The sequence below is a fragment of the Lepus europaeus genome, chromosome 7, assembly GCF_033115175.1.
Source record: "Lepus europaeus isolate LE1 chromosome 7, mLepTim1.pri, whole genome shotgun sequence".
Classification (NCBI taxonomy): domain Eukaryota; kingdom Metazoa; phylum Chordata; class Mammalia; order Lagomorpha; family Leporidae; genus Lepus; species Lepus europaeus.
Window position 1 is genome coordinate 88980664 of NC_084833.1, and position 19660 is coordinate 89000323.

Here is a 19660-nt window from a genome sequence, read left to right on the forward strand (position 1 = left end):
GTTTCTGCATTTTTCTTAATACTTAAGCATACATTATTAGAACATGTGCTGGGAATTAAATGCCCAGATCCCTGGATTGAAATGTTAGAACCATCTTTAGCCATTTTAAGTTATCACTATATTATTGGATATATTTAGTATTTCAGCATAATAGACATACCTTTATCAAATAGTATCCTATTATCTTCATTAGTAGCAATTAATGTTTATATTTCAGATAATATATACAATTAACTTAAGCATGCATGTTAGATATCAACTATTTTGTTAAGAAAAGGTTAAAACCCATATCATTAACTTAAATCCTATTCTGTGGTTGCGTTATAGAAAACAACTGTGAAAAAAAAAAAAGATGCACAAGTACATTATTTCTTTATCATGGTAAGGGCACTTTAAGCAAGTTATCCTCTGAGAAAAAGAAATACTATTGTGAGAAAAAGCTTTCTCACTATCTAAGATTTTGTATCAATGGCATTCATCATATCTAATTATCCATGTTTCATAGCTGATACCCAGCTTTTTTATGTTAGACAAGAGATTGCAAATTATCTCTCAGAACTCTTGTGTTGTTACGTCTTTGCTGTGCAGAGAATGCTTTACAGGTGTGTTTTTCAGGGGTGAGGGTGCTGGAAATGGCCCAGGAGAGCACCTAGAGAAAGTTAAATATACCCTAAATTTGGCCCCTGAAAGGGTTGTACCAGCAGTCTTCTGATTGGGTCATTCAGCCTGAGTCCATTCTTAAGGGAAACAACAGATAATCTTGCCTAAACACTCACAGAGCACCTACTGTGTGCACAACATTCTGTTATAACCTGCTGAAATTTTGTTTTAAGAGTACTTTAGATTTGTGAGGTACTTGTTAATAGTTCAAGCATGTATGTTGTTCCCTTTTAATTCCTATGAGACACTCTAAGTATATGAATAAAGTCACTTTTCCAGATTCCCAGAGCTAGAAGCTGTTGAACCAAGGTTTCAATCTGAGTCCTCTCAAATGTGGGAATATAAACATCTAAAATAAAACAAAGTACTTTACAAAGGAAACTGTCTATGAGAAACACTGATACCCAGCTTTGTGAGGGAGTGAATGCGAATTAAAGAAATACTTCCCTTGGCTAAGATTGAAATTATAGGACCCTTCAAGAGACAACATTTTTGAAATGTTTGCTATGTGCCAGACACATAACTATGGGCTTTATTTGCATTATCATATTATAGCACAGACAGAAGCTCTGTACAACAGGATAATTTTCCCAAGTACAATCCCTAATAAGTAACAGAGCAGGGAGTCACACACTTTTGTGCCATTCTAGAACCCAAATCTACTGGTTCAGTGATTTTTGGCCTGCTGTTTATCTAGATAGTCTTTTCCTGTTTTCTTTCTTAATTTCTTTTAGAGAGACAAAGAGTAGGGCCTGGAGACATTTTAGCAGTCACAAAGAAGGAATAATGTAAGCTATTCATGTGTTTATTAGCTCACTTAATGACCAGCCCTGCACTGGTTCCCAGCTCTGCTCTGGGAATGCACATAGTGGACCTGGGGAGACAGTTCTGACAACAGCCAGTGTTAGTTCAGAAATGTGAGTGAAATGCCATGGAAGCAAGAACAGAAACAAGGCTAAGGAATCCTATAGAGGGTTCAGAAAGAAGACCAAGGAGATGGCACTTAAGCTGTGTCTAAAAGTGTCTTTCTGGGCAAAGAAAGGAGAAAGAGCATCCACATCTTCCACAGAACAGAAATCTGTATGAACAGTCAGCATAATGGGAGGTATTCCTATGTAGGGGTGAACAGGAGATTGGTATTGTAAAACCACAGGATTCAGTTGCAGGAGGCAGAGTAATGCTCTAAAAGGCTTTCCATGTCAATAAAAGGAAATGGGACTTTATCCTGAGGGTAACAAGAGCCAGCACACAGTGACCATCAAAGTTAAATGAATTTCAATTTTTTAGGAATATGACTGGCAGTCTTATGTTGAATGAGCAAGCCAAGTAGAGTAAAAGCTAATGAAGAACTGGATGTAGATGAAAAGTCATTTCTTGTTTTATTTCCAAATTGTAAGTAAAAGGCACAATAATCAATAAGTGGTCAACCAAGAAATGTAAATGGTGCAGCCAGGTTGCTACTCTCAGAGAGAGTACATATGCAAATTGTTTCTTGAAAGTCTTCATATATTCATTCATTCAACAAATACTTATTGAGCTCCTGCTATCTGGCTAAGCACTGGTCTTGGAGATGTTCAAATGAAGCAACAAGTTCATAATGCCAAAGAAAGCAGGAACAACAACAACAACAACAACAACAAAAGATGGAAAATAAATCAAGTATAAAAACAAAGAAAAGAAAGTAACTCCTAAAACATAAAAAGTGACAATGAGGTTTAAGAAAGCAAGCATCTGCTATTAAGAAATCATTTCATTAAAAGAATCCTAAAGTCTGAAGGTTTCTCTCTCAGGAACTGCACACTGTGGGCTGAGATTGAGTAGAATGGTTTCCCATTACTTCTTTTGAGAGATCAGTAAATCTACTGAAAGGGTAATTTAGGTTTATTGCTCAGAATCCTCTCATTTTATGTTGAATCTTTCCTGTTTAGGATTTTAAAAGAATGATGTAGATATAATCCAAAAATAAGGGCTGGGCTCAAAATGAGATATTTCAGCTCTTCACATAGTCTTGGCATGGAGATTTTATATATATATATATATATATATATATATATATATTTATATATATTTATATATGCACAAAGCTAAAGATGTTTTGCTCCTGATGGATGATGATGGAACTTTGGTCAGTTTACATAGCACCACACAGTACTAATTGCAGGAACCAAGTGGAAGAAACATGGGGAATGATCAATATCTCCTGTGTCTGAATTCCTTGGACTTTCATGTCAGTTTAATAAAATCTCTTCTTCATCCCACTGAGCTTTTCTCTCACTGTAATTATATGGAAAAGAAATGTTTTTGAGACTTTTATCCAAGACAAAAAGAAATAATTTTGCAGTGGAAAAAAGTCTGGAAGATGAGATAATAAAGCATTTAATTATAGCAATATAATTTTTCAAAGCAATTTTTCAAAATTGTGAGCTTTAAAACAGTACTTTGTCCACTAAACTGCCACCAATAGGATTTGTGGCATTAAACAATAAAAACAATGACAAAAACAAAAAATACAACACAACAAAAAACAAACAAAAGACCAGACATAGTCTTTCCAACAGTGTTATTCTCAGAAAAAGAAAATAATCAAACCCTCTCTGATTTTCTGGAGCCTCTCCTGGGCTTTACAGACTACACATAATAACAAAGATACAGAAGCTCATTCGTACAGTATTAACTTACGTTAATTTGAAACAAAATTAAGGTTTATAATGCTTATAGTTTCCTTTATTCTCCATAAAATAGTCAAAGTTTTTAAAAATCAATTTCAGATTTGAAAGAAGTGGACCCTTAGCCTTCCAAACCTGAATAAATGAATTTTGTTAGAATCTAAGAGTAACAACTTATCCTAAGGAAATTAGCAGTGTAAGACATTTACTGGACAAATATCACATTCCTTAAAATAATTGTTATGACATTTTAATGCATTCTCACCATGAAGCATTTTCTTGCAAATGAGTAAGCCTGACCACATCTTAGCAATTATTTCACAGGAGAAATTTAGACCCTTAGAAGTTTCAATCAGAAGACTACCAGGAAGGAAAATACAAAACAAATTAAATACCAGAAAGAAATGGTCTAAAACACAGAAGTAAAGCAGCTCATGAAAGAAACCTACATGTTTGTGTTGCAAAAATCTGAAAATGATTTCATCTTTTTAAGAATGCCAAGGGTAAAAAAAAGAATGCAAGAGGTTTCTCAAAATTAGTATTCTTTTCATAAAAAACATTGGTACATTTCATATAAAGACAACTAAATTCTTAAATAACCATCAGAATACACCCTCTAAGGAGTTATTTTTCTTAAGGATAACTCAATTTCATTCCATTAAACAATCTTTAATCTGGGGTTCTCTATTTTTCATTCTTTCATGGGCTCAATCACTGTTGGAGAAAAGTTTTTAAAAGATGTCACTTCAAGATGTATGCTTTTACCCTCATTGTTCTTTTTACTGCTACCCTGAATCTGGAAGGAGTATTGGAGTTTGTCATTACCTGAAAACAAAAAAACAAAAAAAAAAAGCAACTCAATCTATCTTTCCTGATACAGCAACTGAAAGACAGTGTTAAAGATTTGTACCAGGGCACGATCACGACTAGTACATCTAAAAGTTACTCTCCTTTATCTTTATTGATCTCCTGAATGGTAGTTATTGCCCAACTATGTTCTAATCTTCTTGTTCTCAACAAGAATCTGGTGTTTTGAGTCTCCTCTGTGTTCCGTTTTGCAACTGCATTAATTAAAGAAGATTTAGGTTGACCACGCTCCCTGTCAGTGGTGGTGACGGGAGGACTACACCTTGTTAAGTTATGACACATGGCTTTGGACTAGCAATCTTTCATTTGGTTGCCCACAGTGTACCTACATAAGGAGCTACTCAATCAAGCCACATGAAATAATCTTTTGGCTCCTATCGTCTTATAGTTTTCCACAAGTTGTTATTCCTTTCAATATGATATTCTCGTCCCCAAAATAGGCCTGTGTCTGAATAACAAAGAAATAACCTTTGGTCACTGATTATTCTATCTATATTTTAAAGATGAGTTTGTGCATATTTAGATATTTCTTAAATATCTTAGCTGCCAACTCCATGTAATAGAAAATGCCCAAAGCCCTTAATTATCAGTTGCTAAAAACATAACTTCTTTGGGTTCCTTAAAACAAGGCATGTTGATTTCTGAATCATTGTCAAATAAATTTTAAGGTCAAAAATGGGCCCTTTGACTGAATATGCAAAGTTTCCCCTTAAACCACCTTGAACTAGGCAGATTTGCAACATTTTAAACTGGCACTTCATCCCTCTTTCAGCAAGCATCCTCTGCAGATTTAATGATCAGGAACATCCTTCTGATGCATGCTGGGAGATATGGCTGCAGGGTACAGACCACAGCAGACAGTGTGTCAGATGAGGCAGAACTTCTTGTTAGGGGTGAGTATGCTAATAGTGCAGTCTGAAGACATGATCACCATAAATTATCATACAAAGGAATTTCAATGCATGGACTTTGAGCACATCAGTACTGTGCATTTTACTTTCAGTTTTACAATATATGTCATTTCTTTGCTTAACCTTTTGCCTTTGAAAAGATTACATTGAAAATTGCTCCTTAGTAACAGACAAAACCTACAGATCCAGCTTCAGGGTCCAAAACACCTTGAGTCATAAGTGGTCACTAAATGTTTATCCAGTTTAATGCCAAGCAGAAATTCTAAGCAGTAGAGCTACTAAGATACTCAGAATACTGAGCAAAAATGTGTTTATATATGTGTTTTTCACATGCAAAGGTAGTGGAAAGTCCAGGCAGTTTATCCCACCACTAACTCATGAATGCTACTTCCAAAAAGAGGAAAACTATACATGTAAGATGGTGGCATTTGCAATTGTTAAGTACAGGCATTTTTAAATATCTGAAAATGTCAACACACAGTCTGTGCAGCAATGACAGTTCAGTGGTTTCCAATGGCAAGCCAAGCCACAACCTCTGCAATCCTATGAAGCTACATCTTATCTGAACTAAGCAAATGACTAGAGGACCCATCTCCTACAACACAGTATAGGAAGTGCAGATACAAGGACGCATTTCTCCCTCTTTACCTCCCTCCCTCCTTCTCTTTCTTCCTTTCTTCCTTCCTTCCTCTCCTCTCCCTCCCTCGCTCCATCCCCCTTCACTCCTTCCCTTCTTTCTTCCTTTTCTGTTGTTTATTGACCTACAGCATACCTAAGACAGTTTCATAAATCATATCTACATACATGCACAACCCAGTGAATAGTGACATAGTGAACCCACCTGTAACTACCGTTCAAGGAAAGAACTAAAACTTTATCAGAATCTCACCTCTTGCTTTTTGATCTTATACAGTTACATAATGAATGGTATGAATATTGCATGCTCAGATCCTGTGTGTAGTCTCTACAAATAAAAATGGTATAATATATAGCAAGTTGTTAATATTTTTGATTAACTGGTCTTTTATCTATCAAGGGCATTTTACAATTAAAATTTTTAAAATTTATTATAAAATTTTGAACAGTTAAAATGAGGCATATCACAAGCTTCATCATCTCTGGTTGTATATATCATCAAATGTTTATTAATTTTTGATAATTCATCCATTACTGATTCAAGTAAAATGTTTTTAAAGGAGCATGTATGTTAGTGGAAACTTGTCCATTTTTTGTGTTTGTTTCTGTTCAGAAGGCTATTCGTTCCACATTTTTAACAGAATGTGTATTGTATTTCCTTTATTATAAAATACTAAATTCTTAAAGTGCTCATCCTTTCAATACATTCCATCCCATTTAGCTAAAAATCTCTTCTGAAGTAACCAGGCTCATGGAACTGCAAGCTCAAGACTGCAGTCAAATTTGTAGAAAATTGCCTTCTTCTCTTGGTATGGTCTGTTTTAGATTATGTGGATTTGTTTGTGTACTTGCCTAGTAATTTAGAATGGTGCTCCTGAAGTTGGAGCTTTCCAAATCAGCATGACGATTTAGAGACTGATAACAAGAAACTAGGTATTTTTACAGGACTATAAGGGACAAATTTAAGTGGCAAACTAACATTCTGCTTTGTAAGTAAAATTAAACTCAACAGGGTTTAGAATATAATCGCATTCGGCTTTTTCATGTTCTGCTCTTTCAGCCTTTGGCTTTATGCCTAGGAGATGATAAAATGCAAAAATTTAGAAATTATACCCAATAGCAATTCCAAACAGGTTGCCATTGTCTGAATATTCATGTAACATGCAGCTCAAGCTTCCTCTTGAAGTGAGTTTGATCAAGTCACCAATTTTCTGTTATTTATTTCCATTAATTTCCTAAAATTAGTAAAATAGCTTGCCTCTTCTGCCCACTTACCCTTAGGCAGATTGAAAAACTGAAACAAGGGTTTTCATTTTTCTTTTTTTTTAATTTGTTTAAATCTCATAATTGAAGGAAATTGGATGTTTGAATATTGCCATTTTTAATGTTGCTTATAAAACTATTTTGTTACACTCCGCCAGTGTCCTTTCTCCCACTCTTCCATTCATTGCCTTGCAAACACAGGGCATCCTTAGAGCGCAGGCAACAGGACCAACACTGAGTTCTAGAATGAGCTTTTCTACTGATGACTGAAATTCTAGCAAAGAACATTTATTCCAGTGTGCACCACAGAAACATGGGAACTGTAGAAACAATTCCACCATCTTTTTTTTTTTTTTTTTGTAGAATGCCATCATTGGACTGTTTGGACAGTTCACTTTACTTATATTTATCATAAGAAATATACCTGGGTGGTAAGAAATACATTCTTATGGTTCTATCCCAGTGGAGATCCAGGAGAAGAAAACAGTCTCTTGGATTGATGAAGCTTTATTTTTTATTCTCTTCTTTTCCATTAAGGGTTTTCTATTATAAATCTACTGTGTATCTTAACCAAATCCTATGATTCTTCTACCTTCCCCCACCAGCACACTAAATTGGTGCTCAGGGGTGAAGCTTCATGACCTCATCATTGCTTGTTTAAAATCTGAGTGTTTCTGAGTAGTAATGTTCCCTTCCACTGTCTCCATTCACTAATTTAAGGGCTTTCACTCAAATGCTTGTTTGCACTTTTGCTTTATTTTGCTTCTTCATGTTAGTGCTATTATTTACCTCTATTCTACCATTATCATCATTACCTAAAAATTGAATTTTCTATAAATAATCATCTGAAGCATAAAACCACTGGCTCTCACAAATTTAATCTTCAGTGAACCAGCACTATCACAGCATCATACATAAAGGGGAGAACCATAATAGAAATAATGAATATGTTAGCAGAAATTATGTTTCTGTAATAGAAAAAGAAATTGAAGCCACATATGGACATCTGAGCACAAGCTGAGTCACTTTTTTAAAGTGTGCTATACAATAATACAGAAAGGAAATCTAAACAGTGCTATAAGGAACCTCTTTAAAGATGGATAGAACTCTATCATTCTATCCAGGGAAACCTAGATCGTTAAGAGATAACCCCACTGAGAGGTATACAATTAGGAAGTCATTCTGCCAAGCAAGATGAGAAGTGATCAAAGATCACATGAAAGGCTCCAGAGAAAAGAGTATTAGTTTTTGTTTTTGTTTGTTGGTTGGTTTTACAGAAATCAATGTTAGAATGTTTCCCAAAACAAATAGAAGGGTAAGAAACTTAATGGTTCAAAGAATAAAATGTTCTTAGCTAAGCCAGGAAAACAGGGAGTCAGGGCACAGGATCTTTGAATTCTACCCAGAAACAGAGGAATCAGGAAAAGCTACACTTTTCATACAACTTCTTTATTCACATTACTCTGCTTCTTAATGCAAAACAGCAGGTTTAAAAATTCTAAGAGTCAAATGATTCAGTAATCTCTTGGTTCCTTTTGAATACATAGCATCTCCCTGATGTGGACATTTTCATTTCCTGAATTATAATTTACTAGACAAATCTGGTATATATTAAGTTGAATTTGAGAAGAATGAATCCAGTCCAGGAAGCAACTTGTTGGGAGACATCTAACTTACCTCCAACGGCCACCCCATCACTTTCTATTCCTGGCATAGGCTTCGACATTTTAATCCAGTTTCCTTTACCTTTCCAATCAATCCAGTTCCACTCATTCTTTAAATATTTTAATGTTATTCTCTCCCAACAGTGTTAGTCACTTTTCAGCCACAAACTAAATCAATTGAAAGTCTAACTGATGTGTCAATGAAATAACTTAACAGGTGTTAGTTTATAATTTCCTGCTCATTTGTTCACTCACCATTCATTCAGTGCTTGCTCCCATCTCTGGCATTGCGTTCAGCACAGAGAAAGAAAGGGTGAAAATGCTGAGGTCTCAGCCCTCTGTGAGGTTCTACATCCTTCTGTCCACTAGTGTGAGAGGCACCTTTCGAAATGGGGTGAGAACATCAAGGCTCCTTTTAAGCTCAGGGCCCTGTGCAACTGCACAGCTCACACATCCATGAAGCAAGCTTTCCATAGTTATTAAGTGTATATATTAATCTACAGAAACAAAAGGACTTTAGCAAAGGAAGAGGATATATTTCAGCAAAATGGTCACATTTTTCTCCTGTGTGAATTTACGATAGCAGAGGTGGGCATTTGGTCTCGGGGTTAAGCCGCTAGTTGGGACACATGCATCCCGGATCAAATTGCCTGGGATTCAAGTTGTGGCTCTGCTCCATATTCAAGCTTCCTGACAATGAACATCCTGGAAGGCAGCAGGTGGCTCAAGGGATTGAGTAATCCAGGGGATAGGAGCATGCCCGCTCTGTCTCTCTGCCTTTCAAATAAATTAAATTAGAGCATAAAAATCTACATGAGGTTTTTAAACAAAAAATCTTTTATTATCCTACTCCATAAGCCATATGCTTTAAAATGTTTTATTATATTGAAGCAATCATTAATTTCTGTTTCTATTTTAATTCCAAATAAAGCTTCCAATCATGAGAAATTGATGCTACCAAACTTGCCAATATAATTCCAACTGACAGCAAAGAAGTTTTATCTTTTATCTGTAGTGAAATTTTATCAGTTCTTTTCTTATTGTTTTTGTTGTTTGTTTTTTCAAATAGGAAGTAACCTAAGGCCACTAATTTCTACTTTTTTTAAACCAATTTGGGAACTTTTGATTAAGTACTCTCCAAATTCTCCCCAAGCCCTAAGTTTTTATTGATTTTCTCAAGCAAGACAGAAATATTTGATAATTTTCTTTTTGCCCTTGGAAAGGAGGTATAAACTATCACTTTTGCAAAAACAAAGAAAAACTAAAACTCAATGAAGATGATGTATATTTAATGTGCTGTTAATTGGGAAGCATAGCAATGTTAATGTATTCTGTCTTCACATGTCTCTCAGCAGTATGCTGTTGATCCATATAGAGTCTAAATTGATATAAATGTCTATTTTTATCATCTGGCTACTTCTGAAAGCTTCCACCAGTATTTACACACGTATTTTTGGAAAACAGAATTTGCTTAGCTCTTCTTGTCCACTATTGACATAAAATTCAATGAGTTAATTATTTGGAGCCTGTACAGGCCTTCACACAGTGGAGTAATTACTTGGATTCATAGCAGTCTGTTCTTCAGAAGAAAAAAAGTAAACAGTTATTAAAATCAAAGTAAGATGTGCCAATATGTTGGATTTTGGAGACCAAGAAACAGTGGCAAATACTCAGTGCAATTCTAATCTTAGTTAATACGAGTCATAAATACATTTGCAAATAATCAAGTTTTAGAGAAAAGCAGAAGTGATTCAGTTTATAGACTTGTTTTTGCAATCAAAAAAATCTTTGAAATTGAGAAAGTCTAATCTGTTTTATGAGAATATCCCATATCATTGTGGAAATACTAGGTCACTAGTAACAGTAATATTAGATAAGATTATCTAAATCATGAATCCATTGCTTTACCACCTTAACCTTTTTCTACATTAGACACCTATAAAAATTTTTTTAGACACTGAGTAGCAGTTTAGTTTCTGTTGTCTCATACATTTCATATGATTGCATTATGATTTGTAGAACTCTTTACCAACCAACTAAAAGGAATATTTTTTGTCAATCAAGGGCTTGGGTTCTCTGTGGCACTTTTAGTTTAGCTCATTTAAGTAAGAGCTGACCAAAGAAACCTGCCTGGCAGGAATGATTTAACCAGGTTTCATACATGTACATGTATGCCTGCAAATACAAAATGAGCAAACAAATGAGTTGGCATTATATGCAGAACACCAACTGATGGAAACAAACACATTTCTTATTTATTTTTTCAATAAACAAATATTGAGGGCCTGCTGGAAGCCAAGTTCCCTTTTAGATACTGATATTTTCATCAATTGACTGAAACATCCTCCGGTTTCCCGATGGGAGTATTTTACTATTTTCACTTCACTCTTTCATTTTGAGAAAAAAATCTAATCATCTAGGTTTTAGCCCATACTTATTTTGACTCACATGTTTCCATTAAGCATTGTTGACCCATAGGCTTCACCATTTTTTCTTATGCACCATTTTATTATTAAAATAATTGTCATATTGATGTAAGTTTGTTGAGATAAATTCCTGTGTGGGGTTATGTGCAAATACTAATTTTGTTTATTGTTTAATGCATCCCTACTTTATGCCAGGACAGTTCTAGTGGACAAGAGGGAGAAGGGCTGAGATGGAACTGAGCATAATGGAATGGAAAAAGCTTAAATTTTATGTTTAATGTCATGGGCACCCATCAACAGACAAAAGCAGGTAAAGGATATGAGATCTGCACTTTAAAGAAAATAATTTGGGAAATGGCACAGAGTGTTATACAGGAGGGTAAGGCCAGAGGGCTTGCTGACAGATTAATATCAGTAATTCTATGAAGACAAGAGAAGAATCTGGGAAAAGACAATGATAATGGAAATGGGAAAAAAAAGATACATATTCAAGAGAGAGGCAGGAGACAAACTTCAGACTGCAACAGCTCACAGGATATGAGAAAAAGAGAAAGAGGCCATGACAAATGCCAGTTGTTGTGTTTAAAGGACTGGTTGATGGGCGGGATACCATATCCTCCCTTTAACCAAGCAACTACAAGTTACACTGGGAACTACAAAGTAATTAATGAGTCACCTTGACTTTCAAAATTTAGATGATCAATTATTTGGCCCTTCCTAATGAGGAAAGATCATGCAAATGTGATCATCCAAGATCATGTTCATGTCATCAAGCTTGGAGAGGAGATGTGGATTGGGAATAAAGGAAGAGCACTTAAATAAGGAGTAAAACAGCATTTAAATAAGGCTGTCTGGAGAAAAAATATCCAGTAATCAAATAGGTTTGTGACTACAGAACTCACCAGAGAAATGCTGGAGTTGATATGTGCATTTGAGCACTATCATGGTATTAAAATAGAGTGGGAATGAAATTAAAGAGATAGTCTGAGGAGTAAGAAGGGGAATATCCTGGGGATGCAAGCATATCAAATGTGAATGTTAAGGAAGAGAAGGAACATACAAATGAGATTTTTGAAATAGCTGCCAGAAACAGGAAGCTACTAGAGGAGGGAAAAAGAAACCTAGATAAATCAATTGAGTTATATGGCCAGAGAGACAAGAGAAATTTCAGGAAGGCACCATGCACTTTCGATAGTGCTAAGAGCAAGTAAAATTACAAACAACATATGCCAATGGATTGAGCAATTTGGAAATCATTGATGGTCTTGGGCAAGGGCAAGTTCAGTGGAATAATGAGTCTAGGATCCAAATTACAGTAAGTTGAGAGAGACAAACAATCTATGAGAGGCAACGTTAAGACATTTTCTTAAAAAAATCAGAGGCTTTTAGGTCAGACAGATCATATCACATCCCTACAAGCTCTTACTACTTTTACAACATCAGACAGTTGTTTAATGTTAATCCCATATGCCCTTCATTTATTCAATTAATATCCCTACTTATCCGTCAAACATTTATAGCGTACATAATAGGTGGCAAGCGCTGTGCTAAGAACTAGCTAGCCATGAACAACTTCTGTAGGGAGAGTGCTGTTAAAGACATATGAGTGCTCTTTACAATAGAATGTGAGGAGTACTGTGACAGAGACATGAGTAGCACATTTAACTCTCTAACCATGACTAGTAATAAAAATTGCTAATGTTTACTAAGTTCTTCTATGTCAGGCACTGTGTTAAAGGCTCCATATGAATATTTTCACTCTATTCATTTAGCACATCATATAAAAACAATGTGGAAGGATATTCCTTTAGTTCCAAATTACAGAAAAGTAAATTAAAGCACAAACAGTTTGGGGGGCTTGTTGTCACTCTAATAGGTGGAATAACAGTGAGTGGAGTTGAAGCATACAGGCTTCAAAGCCAGCATTTAAAATTACTGCATTGCCTTCCACTGTCGATTGCCATATTTTTTTCCATTTCGTTCATTATTGTATTCTGTAGAACTATTTAACTCTTGAAGTGTTACAGACACTGGAAAACATTAATAAATACTGTGGAAAAAAGAAAAAAAGGGAAAGTAGGGAGAAGGGAAAGAATGGGGAGATAAGAGGTAGTGCTGTTCTGTAAGAAACAGAGAATGAAGTCCCAGGCCTTACCTAGGCATCAGAGAATTTTTATCAAGATGGGGATATATTGGCAGAATCTTGAAGAGCATGTGGTCATTTGCTAAGCCAAGAAACAGGACAGAGATATTTTACATCAGCTTGCAAATATAGCACTTTTTCCTTTTTGTCTCCCTCTAAGGATAGGACTCATGCTTTCTATTCCTCTAAATTATCTAATATTATAACAGGTGTATTTTTAAAAGTATGTATTTCTGGGGTACCATGTGATGTTTCAATGTATGTATATCTTGTGTAATGTCCAATCGGGGTAAATGAATCCAACTCCTCAACCATTTAACACTTCTTTTTGGAGAAACTCCCCAAATCATATATTCTAGTCTTTTTAGACAGAAAAATACACTGAATATTAATATTATCTTCAGTTAGTCTACTATACAGTAGAATTTTAGGATTTCTTACTCCTATATAGCTATAATTTAACTTTTGGCCATGTGATTAGACATCATATTGGTCACCACTTTCTGTCTCATACCTTGGCCTGAATGCACACTAACCTTATTGCTAAGTCTGAACTTCTTCTGATCTCCATGTCTTGCCAGTATCTACACTGTCAAATTCCAATGATGGTTTTCTCAAGACATCTTGTGGGGTAACTAATCTAGATGCCCTAGGTTTTGATACAAAGGAATCACTTCAGGATAAAATGCCTCCAGGAATATTGAGCACCAATAAAAAACAGATCTCTTTTTCATGATCTCTATTCACTTTAATTTTAAACTTTCTATCACCACAATCATGAACAAAACTCCTAGGTGCTTTCAAAGTGATTGACTTTTGTTTCAGTTGCTGCAGTTCTTTCAACACTTCAATATTCTTTTTCTGGAGTACTTATGGGTAAATTACAGAGAATCATGAAAACAAAATGGCCCTTAATATTAAGAACGATGATCTTAAACTCACTAATATTATTTAGTCAAAATACTATAAGTACATGTGTCTGTCTATTCATTTGTTTGTTTGGAAAAATCATTCATTTGTTCACTTTTCATTTGTAAAGACACGGCATAACCAAATTGCTAATCTCATCTAATACTGGCCTTTTTGGTTTTTCTTAATACATTGTTTCCTTTGACTGTCATCTAGATTGTTTTAGCATTTAATTGACTATTGAGTAATAATATTCTCTAAGTGAAGCTTGAATATACAGTCCTATACTGTATATCCATATTGTATGGACAATTTTCAGTAATCCAAACATGATCAACAAGAACCCACTCTCCAAGTACAAGTTCTGCTGAATATCAACCAATGGCTAGTAACATCTCCAAAGAAGATGAAAGACTTGGTAAGTTCACTTTAGTTTCCATTCTACTTTTGTTTTATTTCAGCCTGTATTTTAAGAGACTAGTTTCTTAATTGTTTTCTTGGTTTTGTGTGACACCCTATACTATGGAGTCTAGTGTCTGAATGATTCTTCACTCAACAATACACAGTCCATGCAGATCAAGCTGACAGAACTAGCAGTGGTTGGAAGAAACTTCCTGACTTTCACCACAGATTAAATTTTGTCCTCCCAAACACGTGGCAAAGGTAATGTCTCTGCTTCACTCAGTACTCTTTAACTCGGAATTACAAAGACAATTAGCTCCCTAATGAGTTAGAGCAAGTGAGGTGAAAGAGTAGGGGAAAAAACAACTAAACACCAGATGATACCTGTTAATGCCAAGAAAAAAATGTGTTTTACCCCTGGTAAAAATCTTTCAAACTAACACCTGTTTTCATTTGTTTCAAAATTAAAATGTGCAGACATTATTGCTAAGTATGGATAGATAAACTGCATACTATACAAAACATGAAGTTAACAGTCATGAGTACATGGGTCTATATTTGAATGATTTATCATATTTAGGAAACCTATCAATCTTTTTGGTTATCTAAAAATTGAAGATGTGGCAGAGGAAAAATATTTCCTAGCTTTAGAATAAAAAATAATTCATTAAAATTGAAAAGAAACTCTATAAAGTTCAAGGTAGATAGGCATGAGATATGGAAAGGTATCTCAGATGATAAATCACATTAAGAAAATGCACAATTCATGAACAAAAGCTACTGGAGAAACTGGTATGTTTGTGCTGCATTTGAAAAAAAAAAAAAAAGTCTTTTGGCTACCAGAGCACTCATCTAGTACTGAACCTGGTTCACAGCTGGTACTCAGTAAATGTTAGCTGAATCTCTATAACCCAATTTAAAAATAAATCAAGCTGTTTAAAATGCTTGTGAAAGCAATATGTTTACCAAACTAATATAGTGTGGCATTGAAAAGTTATCCAGGCTGTAATTTTCTCTCACTCTGGCACCAGCTAGATAACCATACCATGAGCAAATCATTCCATGTCTTTTCGGTTTAGTCTCCTCATTTTAACAAAGGGGAGTGGAGTTAATAACATTGAATTTCCTAGCTCAAATAGGAGTTTTCAACGGCAGAATGCTTTGCAGGAAATTATAGATATCATTGATATTCTTAACTCAAGAGTAGATTTCCATTTTACTGATCTTTAAGATTATGGGCCGGTGCCACAGCTCAATAGGCTAATCTTCCACCTTGCGGCGCCGGCACACCGGGTTCTAATCGCGGTCGGGGCACCAGATTCTGTCCCAGTTGTCCCTCTTCCAGGCCAGCTCTCTGCTGTGGCCCGGGAATGCAGTGGAGGGTGGCCCAGGTCCTTGGGCCCTGCACCCCATGGGAGACCAGGAGAAGCACCTGGCTCCTGGCTTTGGATCAGCGCGGTGTGCCGGCCACAGTGCGCCAGCCGCGGTGGCCATTGGAGGGTGAACCAATGGCAAAGGAAGACCTTTCTCTCTGTCTCTCTCTCACTGTCCACTCTGCCTCTCAAAAAAAAAAAAAAAAAAGATTATGGAGCCAACACATTGTTCTTCATGGAATGTGTGGGAAGGAACATGGTCTACATGTATCCAAGAGGTGATTCTCAGTCACTGTTCACTGCCTGAAACATGAAATAATATTCTGATCATTTTATCCATCTTGTTCAATTACTATTTGATAATATATCCTAACGAAGATTGAGAGTGTTTTGACTGCCTCTCCTTCCTTACTCTAAGTGGCCTGTTGATAAGTTTGTCATGACAATGTGCTCTGCCAGTTTACTGTCATTGGGATAAACTATGAAGCACCAAGCACCATCAGGACCATCTTAGTATATTCAGTTAACTGAGCCAATGAAAACTTACATCAATTTCCTGAAGTGGATTGTGCATATTAATATATGTTTATATCGTTGGGGACTCCATTGTGATGGCATGCCTCTCTGAGGAATGCCTCTGTGATAGCAATGACTATCTTGGGGTGCAAGGGAATTCCATTTATGAAAAACACCAAATTGCTTCCAGTACAGTTACACAAAATCACAAATAAGACCAAGAAAATAAAAGTGAAATATCTCAATTATATTTCATTCATGATTAGATGTATAGAACAGACTATAATATAGAGGTCATAAATTAATAAGCATTGCCTTCCTATCAGTAATACTCATCAGTGTCTGTGTATCTAATAGTTATCAGTTTATCAGTAAGTACCAAATACATATTATAAAATTGAGTTAAAACTCAATATTCAACATTTTCAAAATGTGTCATTCTAAGAATGTTTACAAAGGACCCTGCCATAACTTCAGATGGCTGCACAACAAAATAATGAATAAAGATAGAGTTGAAGGCCTTTCTGAACACCAGCAAGGACACTAAAAGACTTGGAAGTAATTGAGAAATATGAGAACAGCCACAGAAAATACTTAGGTTAAAAAGGAAACAAATAATGTGAATGGCTTTCAAGAAGTATACCTTAACTGTTAAGACAATATAGGTCAAAAATACAAAAATCTCAAAGGACATTTCTTTACAAACCACCTGAGTTCATCATCTATACAAAGTGCCCAAATCCTTATTTGTCAGCATTCTAAGTGAAGAGTTCACTAATCACAGAAAACTACGGGAAAAAGCAAGTCTATTTGAATCAAGTTTTGTTTGAAAAGTTACTGGTTCATATCATAATTTTTTTTCATGCCAACCAAAGAAATACAAGTGTTATTATTGAATTTCATTTAAAATCACTATTGCAAAAGCATTTAATCACCTGATCTGTATCAGTAAATCAAAGCTCACATATTTGTCTTGAAACTTCAGCTAACAGAATGTTAAGTCAAGCAAACAAGCAACACCGATCATATCTCACTGAACAAGATAGTCAGCATTACTGATTCCCCACCCCGTAACCCATCAGTTACATGAAACATCTGTTAAAAATTATCCAACCACCAGGACTGTTCTATTTAAGTGCTTCTGAAAGAGCCCACTGTCTCCATTTCTCTAAATGAGTTAGAGGGTGGCATCAGGATTGTACCCAGCTCACTGTCACTACATGACAGAAGTCATCTTTCAGTCTGTGAGGCTCTCTAATGGTACCTTGCATAATGGCAAATGTTCTTCTCAAAGCTGTATAGCAAAGATCTTTGTAACATGAGCCAGCAGTCATCAAGAAACTAGTAAGACAGTTCTTTCTCCATTATATCTCAGGCATTGTCAGAGAAGTTAAGCAATTAGGTAGCAGTACTCATTCTTTTTTTCAGTACTGAGTAGGCTATCAATTTGCTCAGTTAGTTAAAACATGATATTAATGACTCTAAATACATGTGTGTCAATGTCTGCCTATTTCCTTGACTATAAAATATGTTCAAAGTCTAGGTATTTTGTAGAACATATTAGTTTCCAGAGAAATCATGAAAGAAAATATAAATAAGTGAGAACAAGTGAAAATTTATACTTAAAAAAAGTATTAAAGAAAATACCCTACTTAAAGTTTAGTCCACAGTATTATCAAGGTGCATCTATCTTAATGATTTTACAAATTTGTCTTCCCATTCTGTCATTGAAAATTATTCCAAATTTATGCCATAGTGTATTTGTGAAACTAAGTCACAGGGATATATTTAACTTATTCATAAGTGGTGAGACAGAATAAATGTAAAAGACCATATAGGCAGACATTAATTTCTTGATCTTATTCTGCATCACAGAATTATAATGAGCCATGCACAATAAACCTAATGTTGGATTTATAGAAGTTTTAGAGAAATATGGTACCTGGCATATTTAACACTCCATATGGTGTTTTCCAACAAAATTTCTTTAACTTGTCTGTTCTTAGAATTTATGTTATACCAGCTTAATAAATGAATCTCAGGTTAGCATCTAGCTTGAGGTTTTAAATAAGTTGAGTATTTTTAATTATGCTTGCCTGTTTGTAAAACAGACCCTCAAATATCTATTTTCCATTTCAGAAAGATCACCTTCGATGGATGGACAGTATAACTTTTATACTGGAACATATAAAGTTTGTATAACTTCCACTCATGTAAACCTATATTAAATATTTATGCCTACTTCACCATCTGGAATTGTTGATTAATTTATCTTTCACATGATATTTTGTGATAACTGACCAGGAAGTATTGGTATTCTTATGAGAGATCACAAAAAAATGCTTTAAATAAACATTTAAACATAATGTTTCGGAAAGTCTTCCTCTGGCAACGAAATGCTTCAGCCGAAGATACCCAAGTCATTTTAGCCAATAGCTCACTAGTTTGAGCCAATCAATAACCTCAAGGAGTCAGAATTCAGTATTTCAATAACAAACACATACTCAAACAGTAGACTTAGGATAAATGACATTAAATTCCAATTTTATAAGACTGATATGATTTGCTCAGTTAGTTAAATTATATTAGTGACCCTAAATACATGTGTTTCAATGTGGGGACATTAGTGTGAGGAAGGCATGGTGTCAATATTTGGGTTTTATCCAGAATATATTTGGATTCTGAAAAAATTCCATACTTCTTAACCATTATTATTATTATTTTTTGCCATTGATGCACTCTGGAAAACTCTTTCCTTTAATATTTATGTGGCTGGAGGTCTCCTTGTCATTTGCATTTCAATTCCATATCTAATGTCACTCACCTCTCACCTACACAACCTTCTTATTTTAGCTCCTTCATTACATTATTACTATTGGAAAGTATTTAATTTTCTATTGACTTTTCCCTAGAATATAAGCATCAGAAGGGAAGGAACCTTCATTATCTTGTTTATTGCCTTATCTCCAGAGACCAGAACAGAGTAAATGTATTCTCAGTATTTTGAACAAACTACTAGGTGTATCTATGAATAAATATGTACTATTTTTCCCTAAAGAGACTCAAATTTTAAAAGTCAGAAAATTGTGGAAGAACTGATAGATAATGCAACAGCAATTAAATAATCATTATAGGCATTTAATATTCAATGGTTATATCTTATAATGTATTGATAAAGCAAAGAGACAGATACAATGAAGTAGAAGGATGAAATATTTGTGGAT

The 19660-nt window shown here is 35.0% G+C and overlaps 1 protein-coding gene across 1 annotated transcript in view; it reads left to right on the top strand.

The window, feature by feature from the left end:
- CNTN5 (contactin 5) overlaps positions 1 to 19660 on the top strand; it is a 549774-nt gene that overhangs the window by 435156 nt on the left and 94958 nt on the right. Inside the window, exon 15 of the mRNA XM_062197592.1 lies at positions 4966 to 5086. Coding sequence (XP_062053576.1) covers positions 4966 to 5086 — 121 coding nt within the window. The remainder of the gene's footprint in view (positions 1 to 4965; positions 5087 to 19660) is intronic.